Raw genomic sequence first — 18,896 nt, forward strand, 5'->3', positions numbered from 1 at the left:
CTGGACATCTGCAGCAGCGGTGGGCCTCTTCTGTGGGAAGCCCACCGCTGCATGTTTCCCCTATTATAAGACACCTCCTAAAAATCAGACAGCCCCCATCTTTTGGGGGTAAAATTAATATAAGACAGGGTCTTATAATAGGGAAACATGGTGTGTAGTAATGTGGGGGGAGACTTTTGGGCAAAGGGAGGTTATAGGGGCCATTATGTTGTTGTACATTTGTGGGAGTCTGTGGGCCATTGTACTGTGAAGTAATGGTTATAGTGCTTTGCCTTTCTTCCTACTTCTGCTGTTATTTCACACTGCTTCCGGTGATGTGGGACGCCGCAGCCGCAGACTGGATGTGCATCATATGAAGCGCTTCCGGAGCCGTGACGCGTGTGTCCCGTGTCACCGGAAGTAGTACTGCACATGAGCGACACTTTGTGACGCCGCCACATACTGTGCTCCTCTCACTGACCACCAATGAAAGAGGTACCCCTTCCTGAAGTGCACAGGGGCCAGATAAATGGCCTCAGGGGGCCGCATGCGGCCCGTGGGCCGTAGTTTGGGGACCCCTGACTTAGCCTACTGTTTTCCACTGATGCTGCCCTATTAAATTGGAGGTAAAGTCAGGGGATTGTAGAAATCAGGAATCTTTTTTCCTCAAACACTGGTTTGTGTGTGTGTGTGTGTGTGTGTGTGTGTGTTTACTTTAAATCACTCTCACTTTGATTCTGAACCCCAATTATGTCTTACATTTTTTGTTCTTTCTTTCACTTTCGCCTTTTCTTCCTCTTTCTCTTCTTTCAGAAAGAATAGAGAATTTAGTGTTGGCGAGACCTGGTTTGGACTTCGTTTCCCCTCACTTACTAGTAATATGACATTTTCTCTCTGCACCTGAGTTTCCCTTTGTGTGCGCGCGTGTGTGTGTGAAAATGGATATAATGCCAGTTGTCTAATTTCCTCACAGAGTGTTTGTTAGACCACGTAGGAAAACATCAATGCTTTGTAAACCATAAAGCAGTATGCAGATATAGACTTCATGTCTTAATGAAGACACAGAGTGGTGGGTGAAAGAAAACATGTTTTAGGCCCAGATTAATCTCTATTCAATTCCTGCATTTGCCACTTACTAGTTTAGTGCAATCTTAATTTGTAAGATGTATATGTAACATCTAATGACACATCCTTCGTGATTGCAATGATGACGTAGGTAATCTTTATAAATCTTTGTGAGATAAACAGGGGTATCTTTTATTCCCATTTCTTCTTAGATGAAACAATTGAAGCCTAACGAATTCAAGTAATTTGTTTAGGGTTATATAGGTAGTCAGTGACATAACCAGAATAAACTTAGTATCAAATGTGAGGGTTTTTCAAGATGTGTCAGATAATTTCAAAGAAGGAATTCCATATATGTTTGGAGCACAAAGTATACATTTGAAATATATATGTGTATATATATGAGATCCATAGAAGAGTTACTTTGAAACATTCAGATTTATTTGTTCTTGTGCATTTCTTTGTTAACCACAAAAATTGACCAGTTGCCTTATTTTATTTGCAACTCGTACAGATTTTAAACTGTAGTCTTATATTAGTGACCTAGAGGAAGGGAAAAACCAATTGGCTCCCTTTTCAATTGTAGTGCTAGGTGGCTCATGAGGCCAAAGTATCACTATTACATGTGATGAACAATGAATATTACAATTGTAAAAATGAGAGTTGATGGCTCCAATCATGTATTAACTCAGGACTTATGGTGGGTTTCACTTCTAATTTCATAAATTCCATTTGTCTGCACTTTTTTGCTCTCTGTGTTACGCATGACTGGTAATTATATATTTTCCACCCTGTGGAAACTTTCTTGATTGTCAGTACATCTTCAAGGGCATAATTATGATATATTAAAAAATAAATATGTAAATTATAATCACTCACATTTTTCAGACTATTGCTAATGATGCTGATTTTCCTTTAAATATTGATTGGTACTTTCTTGACCTGGGATAAGGGTAATCATATCTAACTTGTTTTATTTAATATACTTTTAGTTTAAGTCCAGTTATTGCAAGGCTTGGTATTGATCCCATGACAAGGAAGTAGTTTATGATTTTGCTTGGGAAAAATATTATTTGGTTAAATTATGTTGAACTTCTCAAAAGTTTTAAACAGATGTAATGTATAGTGGAAGATTATTTATTTATTTATTTAATTTGAGACAAGAGTCTTGTTCTGTCACCCAAGCTGGATTTCAGTGGTTTGATCTTGGCTCACTGCAACCTCCACCACCTGAGTTCAAGCGATTTTCCTGCCTCAGTCTCCTCAGTAGCTGGGATTACAGGCGTGCATCACCACGCCTGGCTAATTTTTGTATTTTTAGTAGAGACAGGGTTTCACCATGTTGGTCAGGCTGGTCTGGAACTCCTGACCTCGTGATCTGCCCATCTCAGTCTCCCAAAGTGCTGGGATTACAGGTGTGAGCCACTGCGCCCAGCCTATTGGAAGATTTTTAACGATTTGTAGACTTATAAAATAAGTGATTAGCAAAGGAAATTATGATCTTGAGATTTAAGTGTTTCTAAAAATAAAAAGATACTGTTTAAAAATAGTGAAAAATATATTTTGCCATACCTTTTGTGCTGACAGTGATAGAAGTTCAAAGTTGTTACACTGAAACATTTGTGTTAAAAAGCAATGCTTGTACCTTTTTACCACATTTGTATCTTTTTATATTTTATGTCCATCCTCCAATTTTGATCAGATTTCCTCCATGTTATTCTTTCAATAGCAGGCTTTTATTAGGACTTTATCAGAGTATGGGACTCAGCATGGTAGATAGGAGCCAAAAAATCAAAGCATAATTGCATGCCCAGTTTCTGACCACTCTCTGAAATAAGTGGAAACATTCAGAGCAAGGACATATTCAAATCCATGACACAAATTTCCTTCTTATGTACCTTACACATGAACTGTAAGAAAACTGTATGTTTAGATATTTTTTAAGTCAAGGCAATAGATTTATATTATTTGTCACTGTAGTCAATATTATTAGAGTAATTGTTTTTATTTGCATAACACCAGTGAAGTTTACTGAAAGGGCCCATTAAACTACGAGCATAACTTTGAGGGAATACATGGAGAATGTCTTGTCTTGCACAATCAACTAACTTGTACACACATATGTTTCTTATGGTCCAGGTCTGGTTTCTTGCTCAACTGTGACCTGACTATTCTCTTTAGAGTATGGCCAAATAATATAGCCAAGAAGTAAATTCAGATTCAATTAACTGTACTCTATATCTGGAATGAGCCAAGTATTGAGTGATATGTACTCAAGTACACTCTATCCTGTTTCCTGGAAAAATTACTACTGGCAAATGTTTTACTCTCAAAAGTGTTTTGATTTACATGAGAAATGACATGTTAGCTTATCAATTAGGCAAGTAGTGATGGTATTCTTTTCTTCTTCATTTTCTTTGTAAGTGCTAAAGACACTGGAATTTTGTGACTTTGAGTAACTATCCCAAAGACATAGCTACTTACTGTCAAACCTAGAATTTACCCTAGGTGTTTTGACTTGAAAAGCTTTTTTTTCCAGTTCGTATTTGTTATTTTGTTTTTACAGATATAATCTGTAAGTTTGTTAGTTTTTTAGATTTTATCTGATTTGTCCTGTGCATATTTATTGTTAAGGATGTTTGTTCTATTTCTCTATCTTTCTCTTTTTATCATTAATTTTCATTTAAAGCATTAATAGAAATTGAGATAAAATGAACCATACCAATTGTAAGCCATCTCCAAATGAAAATTATTAAAAATGTTATTACCAGCTGGGTGTTGGACATGTTAAAGAGCTGGGAGCACAACAGTGTGACCAGTTTCACCTTATAGAGAGACATATAAATTTGTCTTGAATTAGCCAGTCTGTGTCAGAGGCTATTTTACTGATGCTCTGATCAGTGCTTTTGGACTGATCACTCATAATTGAGCCAGATCTCATATATAACAAATTCAATTATAGGAAAAACGATTGTAATTATTTTCCTATTTACTGTCAACTCTGAAAATCAATGTGTGCTTCTAGAAATTGAGATAGTTGTTAAGAATAAGTTTTGTTTATGCTAAGTTGTAATTTTCTTTTTCTGTGTTGGCTAGATTTTTCTAGATATGACATTTGGTTCGGGAGGACACACAAAAGCCATTCTACAGAAGGAGTCAGATATTGTTCTGTATGCCTTGGACAGAGACCCGACTGCTTATGCATTAGCTGAACATCTTTCAGAGTTGTATCCGTAAGTAATACCCTTGTATATTTATTAAATTTTGGTTCTGAGTTTTACAGAGCTTGATTTACCACCTTGGAATTTGCTCTGCTTTGCATGGGCTATATGTTACTCCATTAAATATTTTCTCTTTTTTTCCCCAAAAAGAATTAATGTAAATGATGATTTTAGTACCATTTAAAGTAATGCTATTTTCCAATTATCCCTTCTGAATCCGTATAAAGAAATACAAAAATGACTTCCACCTACAAGATTGAAAATGGTTGGAATCCATCTACAAATAATATTTTGACAATAACTCGTGGCCAAAAAATAATTTTTAAATATTTTTATGAGTTCATTTCTTAGAATTTAGCAAAGTAAATATGTATGTGAGAATTCTGTAGAACTCATGGGAACATATACATTAACATAATATAATTGATTCCTTTGAATTTTCTGAAATTCACAAGTAAATCTAGAGTGATTCTATCTTCTTCTATCAGAAAAAGTCAGCTATAACTAAAGAACTTTTTCAAAATATAAAATATTATCTGAATGAGTAGTGAAATCATCTGCCTTTAAAGAAACATTTTGAATTAGGGAGTAGAGTTAACCTGATATGTTTTATAAAGGCATCATCCCATAAGAGAACCACTTCTTGGAGCTAAGATGGCTCTCTTCAAATACATAAAGGACTGTTTTCAGAAATGGGAAGTGGTTTTATTCTGTTCTTTATCAGAGACTGAAATCAAGAAAATAGATGGGAATTTTAGAGGTAATTTTAACTTGATGTGAACTAGAGTTTTCACTAGTTGTAGCTGTTCAACAACAAAATGGTCTCTGGTGAAAGTTCCAAAAGTATGGCCGGGCACGGTGGCTGAAGCCTGTAATCCCAGCACTTTGGGAGGCCAAGGCGGGTGGATCACAAGGTCGATAGATCGAGACCAACCTGGTCAACATGGTGAAACCCCATCTCTACTAAAAATACAAAAAAAAAATTAGCTGGGCATGGTGACGCGTGCCTGTAATCCCAGCTACTCAGGAGGCTGAGGCAGGAGAATTGCCTGAACCCAGGAGGTGGAGGTTGCGGTGAGCCGAGATCGCGCCATTGCACTCCAGCCTGGGTAACAAGAGCGAAACTCCGTCTCAAAAAAAAAAAAAAAAAAAGTATGGCAGTGGAAAACTTTAATCAGTCACTAAGAATAGAAAGTTCAATTCATCATCTAGAATAGTACTTACATCCTTTTTCAGGTCCCAAACTCTCTGCAAATCTAATGAATGTTAGACTCTCCCCATATACCTCTTCCCATAAAACTGTAAATATATACACATATGCTTTTATTTGCAAGATCACAGGAGTTATGGAGCCCCTGAAACCTACCATTTGACCCTAGATTATTTCATTTCTTCCAAGAATAATATGAAGATGTAGTTTAATGACATGGTACTAATTTTTAATATTTTAACTCAGTCTGTCTTCTCCAGTGTAACTTAGATGCACCTTCTTTAAGAAGAAGTTTTATGAGAGCATTCACATTTGTGAAACATTGTATGAGTTCACTGGATTATGATGTGAACATTCATAAAGTATAGGCCTCTTTTATACAACAGTTTTTTTTATACAACAGGTACAGTTCCTTTGTACCTGAGGAGAAGTGGATACCAAAATTCATGTTTGCTCAAGTCCCTTATATAAAATGGTATAGTATTTGCACATAACCTACACACATCCTCCCATATACTTTAAATCTTCTTTAAATTACTTATCTAATACAAAGCAAATGCTGTTTAAACAGTTGTTATACTTTATTGTTTAGGGAATAATGACAAGTAAAAAAGTTTCGTACATGTTCAATATAGATGTGCTTATATTTTCTGATCTTCAGTTTGTTGAATCAATTGACGTGGAATACACAGATCAGGAGGGCCAGTCATATTTTGCTGTCATAGAAAAATAGAATTTTCCTAAGATATTGTTGTTTCTTAAGGCAATGATTCCTAATTCAGTTGTTTCAATGTCTCTTACTCCTTTAAACACCCCACTTTCTCAAATGGAGCTGAAAGTTTACAAATATTATCATGTGTAATTTTTTTTTTTTTTACTTAACAGGAACTATCAGACTATATATTCTTTTCAGTTTATAGATGTGGAAACTATTAGCCAGATAGATGAAGTGATTTGCTAAAAAGCATAAGCGACTTTATTGGAAGAGACCTGGGACATACATTCTACTCCCTAGTCTCATAATCTCATTGTATTAAATATTACTGCCTTGGCTTAAATCTTGAGACTTTTTTACTTCGTTGACAAAATGATTTCTTTGTCGAACATAATAAATTAGAAAAGAACAAGAAAACAAATCAGAGTAAGCAAAGAAGAAGGAATTAATACAGATAAAAGCTAGAATCAAGGAAACTATAAACAAAAAAAGAAAAAAAAATAGAAAGGATAAACAAATCCCAAGAGATCATTCTTTGAAAATAGCGAAGTCACTTTTGAGCCTGATTACTAGATCTAAAATGTGTGAATAAGATTGAGAGAGAAGACTAACCATAGACACACATAAGTTCATCATAAGATTATACAACTGCAACTCTGGTAACTTATAAAACCTAGATAAAATGATTGATATTGATATCCTAACAAAATATAAAATTTGATTAATATTTATAAAATTTGAATGTCATTATCATAATGGAAATTAGAAGATAACTGAAGTCTATAGAAAAAAAGCCACCTGACCAGATGAATTTGCAGTTATCTAATTGTAGAAAAAAAAAAAAAAAAAAAAAAAGCAGTGCCTATTACACTAATTCTGACCATGGTAAATTTGGAAAGTTATTTCAGTTAATATTATGAATCTAGCATAATTTTAATATCCATCTTTTTTTTTTTTTTTTTTTTTTTTTTGGAGACAAGCTCTCACTCTATTTATTGCCCAGGCTGGAGTGCAGTGATGCCATCATAGCTCACTGCAGCCTCTATTTCCTGGGCTCAAGTGACCGTTCTGCCTTAGCTTCTCAAGTTCGGACAACAGGTATGCACCTGGTTAATTTTTCATTTTTAGTAGAGATAAGGTTTTCCTGTGTTGCTCAGTCTGGTCTTGAACTCCTGAGCTCAAGTGATCATCCCACCTCGACCTCCCAAAGGACTAGGGATTATAGATAGGAGCCACCATGCTTGGCCTAATACCATATCTTGGTAGAGACAGTATAAAATGGAAAAAAGTCTACGTTTGCTGAAGTATAGAAATACAAAAATTGAAAAGGAAATACTGATATATCTAATTCACCTGTCACTTAATTAAAACAGTAATACCTATGACCTAATGAAGTTTATTTCATGAAAACAGGACATTCCATTCCATGTCAGGCCTTAATCAATGATAGATTGATAAGCATGACAAGATCAGCTGGCTATTCTTATTAAAATTTCTGTTAAATATAAGGAAACTAACTAAATGTAAAATATTCTCAATCAAGGACAAGCAGTAATTATTTTCCTAAAATGTGAAGTACTATAACTATTTAAGACAAAATTAGGATGTAAATAGGATTTAATTTCTATAAATATTATTTATCTACATTTTTTCAAGGTCTGATAAAGGCTAATGAAAGGTTAGAATATTCTTCTTATAATGATTTACTGAAGAGTTCAAAACTCAAAATGCTTAAAAATTAATAAGATGATAAGATGGTTAGATAAAAATTTTAAACTCTATTCAGAACAGAAGAACTCTAGGGACAAAAAGGAAGTAATTTCTTTCTTTTCCAACATAAGGGTCACAGTTGATACCCCTGTAACAAAGAGAGGTTGACAAGCGAAAAGAATAGCAAATTTATTTGATCAACTGACTGAGTTGGGGGGACTCAATAAGGCTCTGTATGCAGCATTCTTTTCTCCTGGGTATGAAGGTAGGACTCCTGTGGAATGAGTGTCTTAATTTCATTATGGCCATCTACTACAGAAAGAATGGGGTAGGTTAGAGTAATATTTTAGGCTTTGAAGTTGGCTTTGGAGAAAAGGGGTACTGGTTTCTATGACCCAACTTGGGGAAGAGGGATTCTAGTATCTTGCCTCTGAGGAGAATGAGAGACAGGAGGTAAAGAGGTGATCAGAAGGTAACTTTGCTTCTAAGGCTGCTTCCTAGTCCTTCATTTGAGGGTATTGTTTTCTCAGCCCCCAATAGTACCTAGAAGGGGAAATGGGGAAAAATAGGCTGTACACAAAAGCAGCTAAAATTATATATTTAGTAATAAATTTAACAAAAAGCACATTTCCAAATGAAAGAAAACTATAATCTTTTTGAAAGGCACACAAGAAGATTTGAACAAAAGGGAAGACATACTTGTTTTGAGGTAGAGATAATTAATATTATAAAAAGAGGGTGGAGTGAAGAAGTTTATGTCTGTAACCCCGTCACTTTGTGAGGCCAAGGCAGGAGGATCTCTTGAGCCCAGGAGTTAGAGACTGGTCCTGGCAACCTAGCAAGACACCATTTCTTGCAGAGAAATGGTGGTGTGCACCTGCCGTCCCAGGTACTCAGGAGGCTGTGGTGGTACTAGGGAAGTTGAATTGCAGTGAGCTGTAGTTAGCCATTGCACTCCAACCTTGGCAGCAGAGCAAGATCCTGTCTCAAGTTGGATGGATGGATGGATCGATGGACGGATGGTTGCAGGATGGATAGACAGATGAGAAATAATATAAATAAAAAGAGTTAATGCTCCAAAAATTCATATATGCATGTATTGTATGTGTATATTGTTTTTTAAATTTGGGTGATGTGATCCTTAGTTTATATGGGGCAAAAAAGTGACAAGATGTTTTTTGAATTAAAAAATGGAGGAAACCTGCCTTACCAGATGTCAAATTATACTATAAAATCATTGTCATGAATCGATAAAACATTGATACAAGAATGGGCAAGTAGATTAATGGAGAAAAGAATCTAAAAATTGAGTCTGCTAAACAAAGGAATTTAGTTGGATAAATTATTTTAATTCATTGAGAAAATGGTGGATTATTAAATAAATGATGCTGTTACAGTGCCTGTAAGACTTGAAGAAAATAAAATAAACCCATTTAAAAATTTTGATTTAAAAATAACTTCTAGATGGTGCAGAAATATGTGAAAATTTGAAAATACAAGTTCTATGAGAAAATTGGAGAGGTTACATCCACAATCTAGGGGTGGGACACTTCTTAAGACTAGAAATCATAAATCTATAAAATATGATTATATAATTTTTAAAAACATGGCAAGAAGAGTTTGGTAATTTCTTTTTCTTTTTTTTTTTTTTTTGAGACGGAGTTTCGCTCTTGTTACCCAGGCTGGAGTGCAATGGCGTGATCTCAGCTCACCGCAACCTCCGCCTCCTGGGTTCAAGCAATTCTCCTGCCTCAGCCTCCTGAGTAGCTGGGATTACAGGCAAGCGCCACCATGCCCAGCTAATTTTTTGTATTTTCAGTAGAGACGGGGTTTCACCATGTTGACCAGGATGGTCTCGATCTCTCGACCTCGTGATCCACCCACCTCAGCCTCCCAAAGTGCTGGGATTGCAGGCTTGAGCCACCGCGCCCGGCTGAGTTTGGTAATTTCTAACAGCTAATTTGTAAAATAAATGTTAGCAATATAGAAGATAGGAAAAAGATTGATATGTAAGAAGTGTTCTTACAAAACTAGAGAGAAGACAAAATATATAGAAGGGTGATTCATAAATGATTAAACTATGAAAAGATGCTCCAATTCAGTAGCAATAATGAGGGCAATCAAAATAATAATGGTATAATACATGGGAAAACGTAATTTTGCTAGCGAGGATATGCAGAAAAAGATATCTTCATCTATTTTGGGTGGACATCTTTTAATATAAAAAATACATAATCTACTTAGAACCTATTCCATCCAAGTAAAATAATACCTATGGAAACATTTTTTTGCACTTCCTGTGAGTTTTATATGCATAAAAAAATTACATATACATTGCTTGTGTATGTAATCCTGGAGAACTTGAGAAAGACAGGATTAACAATGGAGGGAGGTTCAGGGAAAGGGAAAACAATGATTAAGCAAAACCTGGAGATTGTATGATTACATCTCTGCATATATATGCAAAATAGAAAATGCAGAGTAATGGTATATATATAATTTATTAATATCCACATATATAGTAATAAAGTATGCATGAGAAAGAAAAACACAAATTTGGGTTTGGGATTATTTCTGGGAATAATGGATAGATATGGATAGATGGATAGTTGGTTGAAAGGATGAATAGATAAGATAGATTGCATATCTTCTTTAAAATATTTATGTAATTACAACCTGTAGTAGAGCACACAATGAAGCATGTTGTCATTTTAATGTATCTTTTGAAGAAATATATAAATTTTTTTTTCTTTTATTTATTTTGCTGTTACTCTAAAAGTAGAGTTAAGTTTCTCTTTAAAAATCCCATGTCCTTTACTCTGTCAAAACTGAGTCAGAAATAGAAACTAACATTTTTACAGAAAACTGAGAATTCATGGGAAGGCTGAGTTTTAGGCTAACCCGTTTTAGCTCTTTCAGAAAAGATGACATGTCAGATCACCTGTTGTTTGAAGACTGAAAGTTTTCCCTATTTCCTCTGAAGACTGACTGTATAAGAGGAAACACATTTAAATTGGAGCAGTGAGGTGTTGGTTGACTTTTTAACGTAGTGGAAGATGGATGTTGGAAGACAATTTTAAAAATCAAAGTTTTTTATCTTCTGAATTTAGAAATAATACACACTGTGTATACTAAGGTTAGAGAATATATGTATGTATAAAGAAAATGAAAATCATTACATCATTTTACTATTATTTTAAGCAGATTCAAAAAATATAATGACCTGTTCTTTTCAACATTTTATAAAAGTAGCTATGCTTACTGGGGTAAATATATAATAGAAAAATATAAACTCCCCCATGATTCTACCACTTTAAGGTAATCAGCGTTAGTGGTTTTATGTATTTCATCTTTCTAATTGTCAGTATTTCATTATATGTACTACTTCTTATTTGAACTATTAAGGACACTTTCACTTTTTGTACATCTAAATGTTAAAATATCCTGGCAAAGTTTCAAATTCATTTAAATTAATTGTATTAAATGCATAATTTGTAGTAAAGAATTGACATCTTTATTTTGTATCCCAATCCAGAAGACAGATGTATTCTTCCAGTTGTTCTAGTATTTTGTGTTTCATAGTCATTTTTTTTTCTAAATTAAAATTATAAAATATGGGAAAATATTGATAAAAATATTAAAATAATTCATAGTCCTAATACCAGTGTAAACAGTTGGAATATTTCCTTCTAATTACTTTGGTTATCAATGCAGATATGTTCATATATGCCATATGTATATATATTTTGCTAAATTTACTAAATGGATTCTACGTATATATTATCAGTAAATTCCTGTTTCATTAAATTATTTTAAAACACATGATTTTATTGGTTTTAGAGTATTTTTATCATATAGTTATAACTTATTAGAACCCTAATTCTTATATATTATCTATAATCATATTGTTGATAATTTAATTAACAGCAAATACCTGATGTATTTTTCATAAACAAATCTGAGTGTGTTTTTCATATAAAAGGGCAATTATATCAGGATACACATTTTGTATTTTTTATTTTTGTGTTTTATTGTACTTTTATAATTTCTTGTGTTCATTATATATATTTGGTTTTACCTTTTTACTAGTGATTTAGTGACATGCCTTTTATTTTTTTAATTTACTCATTTTTTAATTTAGTACTTTTTAAGATAAGTATTTAAACACTTCTTAAGTATGCAGAATAAAATAATATTTATTGATTATCCACCGTCATGTAAGTTGACAAAGTAATACTCCTTTATTTGTATTTTTTCTTCTGCTGCTACCCTACTTCTAGGCATCTTAAATACTATATTGGGTTTTAGATACGAATGTCTACTCTTCTGATAACTATTGGTTAGCATTTGCATTTTTGGCTGTATATCTAAAATAATTCTTTACACTTAGGTTATTATAATTTATTTCAATGAGCCTACTAGCCTTTTTATAATATTTTCAGTCTCATTTTGAGTTCATTATGTGGGTTCATGTCTCAGTAAATGGATGATATCTTTATTTAGTTTTTCTATAAATATGCAGAAAGGATACATCTAAGCTTTTGTTTACCTGAGGAAACAGTGTGTCTCATGCCTTCTCACCTGGCAATAAATTGATAGAGTATAGAATTTGGGAAATTTTATAGCTACCACTCATTTTCTTCTGGTTTTTGTGCTGTGGAGGTCTGAGGTCAACCTAGTTTTTTTTTTTTTTTTTTTTTTTTTTTTCTGTTCCTTGAAAATCTATTTCTCACTTGTTCTTTTCAATCCCAGGCTGGATGCTTATTAGATATAGTTCTTTGAAAATTTTTGATATTTATAAATTTTACTTAGAAATATTACTGATTGCTCACTTTTAGTTAATTTTCTATGTACTACATGAAGAGTTTTTGTCCTGTGGATCTGGCCTTTCCTCTGCAAAGATGACTTCTTGTTTCAATATTCTCTCTACCCTTATTTCTATTTTCTACCTTATAAGCCCTTATTATTTGTTGGTTAGATGTATCTTATCTGTCCTGCATGTCTTTTATTTATTTTCTTAGTGTTTCCAGCTATTTTCACTTTACTGCAGTATTCTGCGAAATCTCTTTGAGATTATTCTCTGGGTTAAGGATTTTATTTTCTATAGTATTGTTTATGGTTTTTACTGTTAATATTATTCAAGTTTTAACTGAGTTATTAGAAGTTATAATCTTATTTAGTTTGTTGACTTTCTGTTTTCTGCTAAATCCTTTTTATATCTTCTCTTATCATTTCATTTATATGTTTTATTTGTGAACTGAGTATACTTATCAAGGAACAGGTTCCTTCTGGTGCTCTCTTGTGTCTCTGTGGCAATGGGTGTGAATGTAACATTCTTAACCTTTTTCCTAACTGGCTCCACTGCCTTGAATCAAGGTTCAGACTTACATTTGGTAAGAAGAGGTAGGTTTTCTGTATTCTGCCAGATTTTTGGGGACTATTTTTAGTGATTTATACTATTTGAACTTTCATTGATTTGTTTTCAGAAAAGATTAAACAAACAAATTATATTACTGTGAAGCAAAAAGAGGGAAGCCAGCTAACATAGTAATATAATTAGGGAGTTCCAAAAATATCTATCCATATAATATAATCTATTCTAAACTACCCACATGATCTCACTAAGTTGTGTAGTCTTGTTTTCTAGCACTTGAAGTTTATAATTTTCCTTCTTTTTCTTTTAAGCCACCATGTGTAATTTTTGGTCAAATTTACACAGGAAGCCAGAGCAATGACAAGTCTAGAACTCATAGCATCAGGTTTGCTGCTTGTATTCTTTCCACCCCACTACAATATTCTTCAAGAAGCAATTTAGTCACATTGTTGAACAGAGTCAAAACTGAAACCCCGGCATTTTGACTCCAAGGCCAGTGTAAAATCATGTAAAAGAGTAAAAAGCCCTATCTACCTAAAATTTAGACTTCTAAGATTAGATGTGAGACACCGTTAATTAATCTTACTAACCATGGGAGGTGTGTTCTGTCATGTACTATCAAAGTGAAAGAATTTACACAAATATAAACAAGTATGAAAAAAGAGAACTTAGAAAAATTAACTCGACCATTTTGAACTATTGATGATGTTCTATTACCTGTTAATTGTTTTTGGTAACACAAACATAACTACAACAGGATATTGTATTTTATCCCATTGAATATTATTCAATATAACTTTTGCCTAGAAGATGTTAGCCTTGTAAGCTGAGGCTGTTTGTTTGAGGAGGTAAAACTTGACTTTGGTCTACTAAACATAGTCCCATGGCTTGAGCCATATATGTTTATTCCATAAATACGTAAGTTACTTAACCACTCTGCTACTCAGTTTTCTCATCTTTAAAAATGGAGATAATAATAGTACATGCTTCGTAGAAATGACAGAATTAGGCTTAGACCACTGTGTAGAGTATCTTATTAATGAGTCATGAAATCATTTATTGGGTCCTGATCAGAATTTAATGGAATGGAATAAGAATATCATAGTACATCACGTGAAGATAAATTAAGTATTGTTGTATATTAAATGTTCATTGAAGGCAAACTATGTCTCACACATGTCATATCCCTGCTTGGATATGCTATTTTTTAATTTTTAATTTGTGCCAGAAACTTAAAAGATACCTGAAACTTCTTTATTTCTAGCTGGTTCCTCCCTCTTTGAACTCATCTGGATCTGGCTTATTTCAAATGTCCATCCCCACATATGTGAGAAAGTAGTCTAGATTTTAGAATCAAACAGCCTTGATTTAGAGTCTTCATTCTACCTCTTTCTAGCTATGAGATTTTTAGATCAATGACTTAATCTTTCTAAGTCTGTATTTTTATACCTTTAAAATGAGGTACTATTAATACTTACCTCATGGGCTGTTATGAAGATTACATAATTTTATGCAATTAGATTGTTTATCATAAAATTGTTTAATAAATGTTAGCTATAGTTACTTTATTATAGTTATTATGTGAGTTAATACATAGTTATACTAATTATTATTGTCATTGTGCTAAGAGCTTGGAAAGTTTCACTGGCATACACCAAGATGATGATTGGCAATTATTTTCTATCTTTACCTGCTTAGTTCCTTAACATGCACAGATAGAATTGTTTTATCAGTTGAGGCCTGGAACACTGCATTCAACTTCCTTCACCTTGTAAAGTACCATGGCATCTGCCTTTTGTTATAAACTTTCTTCCCTTATCAGTGTAAATACTGAATGCTGTACCTGTGCAATGGTTTGAATATTGGTGTCTCCCCCAAATTCCTGTGCTGGAACCTAATATTGTTAAGAAGTGAGGTATTTGGGGAAGTGATTAAGTTATGACCGTTGTATCCTCAGGAATGAAATTAATGTTCTTATAAAAGATTGTAGGGAGCTGCTTTGTCCTTCTGCCATGTGAGGATACAGCAAGAGGCTCCCTTTTAAGCAGGGAACATGCCTTCACCAGACACTAAATCTGCTGGCATTTTGATCTTGGACTTCCCAACCTCTTGAACTATGAGAAATAAATTTCTGTTTCAATAAATTACCCAGTCTAAGATGTTTTGTTATAGCACCCTGAATGGACTGAGACAGCCTGTCACAATTACAGACACTGCTGTATTGAGCTGTATTATTATCTTACTTTAACCCCCAGACTTACTTTTTATGATTTTGATTTTTCCATCACTTTTTGGCTTTAGATAAAAATCACTAATATCATACTAATGTCATGAATCAATCAGAAGTTTTTTCTTATGTGTCTTCTATTCTTTGACTCTCTCCTTTTGTATTTATATGCGGCTGGCTTTCTGGAATCTACTTTTCTCTCAGTAAAGAAGGTGGAAGGTTTTGCAAGGTTTAATTTTTAGCCATTTCTTGTTCTGAAGCCTGAAAATTCTGCAAGGCTAATTCCTGAGTCACTTTCATTACCTGTACATTTAAATTCATTGTTGATTAATTAGCTCATTACTGACATAAGGAGACAGAATCTGTGTTTATTTTAAATAAAGTCTTTTTTTTGTCTTAGACAAATACAAATTTAACTATAGACCAATATATTATGATTAACACCTCTGCATCCATTCCTAAATACTGTTATATATTTATTCTTAGAATATTTGGCTTAAAAGTTTCAAAACTGATTCATGGAAGTCAATGTGAATATTTGAAATGCAAATGATATTTATATTATGATAACTATGAGAAAATGAATTACCTCTTCACAAACTTGAGATAATCCATTTTTATTGCCTACGTCATTTGAACATATCCATATGGTACAGGATAAGAATAGCAGCTTGTTCAGTACAAGAATGACTATACCTAGAAAGACTTCATTTTATCTTGGGTAAATAATACATATTTAGAGACAGATTTTATTACATATGAGAAAATTTTAGTAGAACCCTTTATGTTTGGGCTCCTGAGTTATTAAAAGAATGAAAACAATAGTTGTATTTTCTCTAAGTCATCAACTAATTAAATCAAAATGAGTTTGCTATAATTACATGTATAATCCTCCTGTTCTCTACACCCCCATTTTTGCTTGATATTTAAAGTAAAACTGAGACAAACAGCTGCTGGATTGGATTATCTACTTTAGTATTTTCTTTCTATTTTTTTCTGAGAGAATACAGTCTAAATTTAATGCACAATTCAATGTACATTTTAGTGCCTGCTGTGTATGGGGAAATAGACTTGGCATGGGGAATGCTCAGAAGCTCAAAATAAGGCCTGTGTGCCACAAGACAGAGCTCATTATCTAATAGATAGACAAGTAAACTTCTGTGAGATCAAGTAAGTAAATATCCTGGAAGGAAAATTACCAAACATATTCTAAATTCAAACTTAAATTATTTGGAGAATATATATTCTTATTTTCTGTGTTAGCATTGTTGCTCATTTAATTCAATTTAAGATACTGTTTTGGGGCAGATATTAAACCATATTCTGGTATTACAGCTGGATAAAAGCTCCACATAATGCCTTCTTACTTTCTCAGGAAAGACAGATAATTAACAAGTATTTATTTAAAATAAGTGTCAGGACCCAAAAATAATAAATACCAAGGTAATATGCCCTGCCTTTATAGCATGGAATAACTATGTTATTTAAATGAAATACCATTTCAACAAATAATTACAAGAAGGAAGAGTACTTATTATATAGGATATATTATGGACATTTCATAGGAGAAATAAAATATAAAATAATAAGATATCATGGATTAAGGTATCATTGATCAATTTAAGTAAGCTATTCGAAGAATACTTTTATAAAAACGGGCTTTTTTTCCTATGGTAAAATTCTTACAGTTTTTCAATGATGCATCACTTTCAGAATAAAGTTAAACTTTTCTGCTTACCCCAGGAGGCCATCGAGGATATGACCTTTGTTTTCTCTAAATTCATCTCTTATGACTTTACAACAGTCTTTTCTCATACCCTCCTTGAAATCTAAACTATTTGTACATTAACTCACAATGTTGTGCCATATCACTCTCCATGTCTATGTGCTGTTTATTTACCTAGTGTTATTCACCCCACTTGTGTTTCAAGACTTAGCACTATTTTCTCTGTAAAATCACCCAGATACTTCCAATTTGATTTAAATTTTTCTCTCCTGTTCCTCAGCACACCCTGTACCACCTTTATCCAAGCTTTTCATCATTCTGTTGGTTTATTTCTATATATTATATGCTCCTTGAAGTATTGCTATGTCTTAACAGACTTTGTACTTTCAAAATTTTCTATAGTTACTGGCACATAGGATATACTCAATATCATAATGAATGGACGGTTAGATTAATAAATGAATGGATGATAATTTTTCATTTTCTATATCAAATGTATAAAATAGAAATTAGATATAATGGGCTGAGTTTATCTTAATTTGCATTGTACATTATAAATAGAACCTTAAAAAATATCTAGACTATTCTTTAAAATACATTATAAGTCTAGATATAAGTTCTAGAGAGGATTGCGGAGTAAACTGCAGATTCACTTTCTCAGTAAATATGTAGAATGTTAAGTGATAAACCCTGATTAGATATGCCATATCTATCTTCCAATGAGGTCAAAATCTTTACTACTGGCTTTTACTATGGAGAAACTAGTTTTCACTACTATTTCCACTTGCAGTCCTGTGCCAAAGGAATCTATATGGGAATTATATATATTACCACTAGAAAAAGATATTTAGATACTCTATATTATAAGTAAACTTTATTTTTGAATAATGCTAGTTTGTTTTCACTGAATCTGAAAAATTCATATTTGACATACATAAAATTAATCATTTTTTGAAAGAAAAAAGATATACTATATAATATTAAGTTGTTATATAATAAAGATATTTAGATTCATGAAATAATTTAAAAAGTACTTTTCATATTAACACTTTTATTTCTTTTGTGTCTTGGAGCATGTTTCATATCAGCAAGTATATTAAAAGGAACATATTGTGGGCAGCATGTAGGCTCAGCGTAGGATTCTCTACACTAAAATTTTGCAATGATATTGGTTAATTGCTAGTTTTCAGGCACCCTTCTAACCTCCTTTTTAGTGGGTGTGAAAGGGTTTATTTGTAAGAGATACTGCTACTGACAGAATTTTATCTTTTTCTCCTGGAATCTCAATAGCTACTCCCATGTTATAGGCATCCCCAGAAAGCTCGTCAAAGGATTTCCACCCACACTCTGAATATCTAACAGGGCTTGACCCATTTTTTTCTCTTATTAATATAGCAGCATACACATCATGAGGAAAAATAGAATAAGCGCTTGTCTAAGCTTGGAGTTTCAAAAAATTATCTACCTGTTTGTGGGGAATTGAAGTGGAGAACAAAATTAGCCTTTATTTATTTATTTATTTATTTATTTATTTATTTATTTATTTTTGCCCTTAACAATCTCATCACATTAAGGAATCACATGTAATTTCATGAATACAGTTTTATTTTGAGTGACTTAAAATGTACATTTATATTCTCAAATGCAGTGAATGTAAATGTCAAAAATG

General features: G+C 32.9%; 1 protein-coding gene across 13 annotated transcripts in view; it reads left to right on the forward strand.

Moving 5' to 3' along the window:
• Positions 1-18,896, forward strand: part of METTL15 (methyltransferase 15, mitochondrial 12S rRNA N4-cytidine) — a 400,694-nt gene that overhangs the window by 87,989 nt on the left and 293,809 nt on the right. For all 13 annotated transcript variants that reach the window (XR_012518125.1, XR_012518126.1, XR_012518124.1 and 10 more), the window contains exon 4: positions 4,141-4,277. Coding sequence is in view for 7 of the 13 variants with exons in the window: in XM_074401271.1 (XP_074257372.1) it covers positions 4,141-4,277 (137 nt within the window). In the remaining 6 variants the exon portion in view is untranslated. The remainder of the gene's footprint in view (positions 1-4,140; positions 4,278-18,896) is intronic.

Source organism: Saimiri boliviensis, chromosome 6 (assembly GCF_048565385.1).
Source record: "Saimiri boliviensis isolate mSaiBol1 chromosome 6, mSaiBol1.pri, whole genome shotgun sequence".
NCBI classification, from domain to species: Eukaryota; Metazoa; Chordata; class Mammalia; order Primates; family Cebidae; genus Saimiri; species Saimiri boliviensis.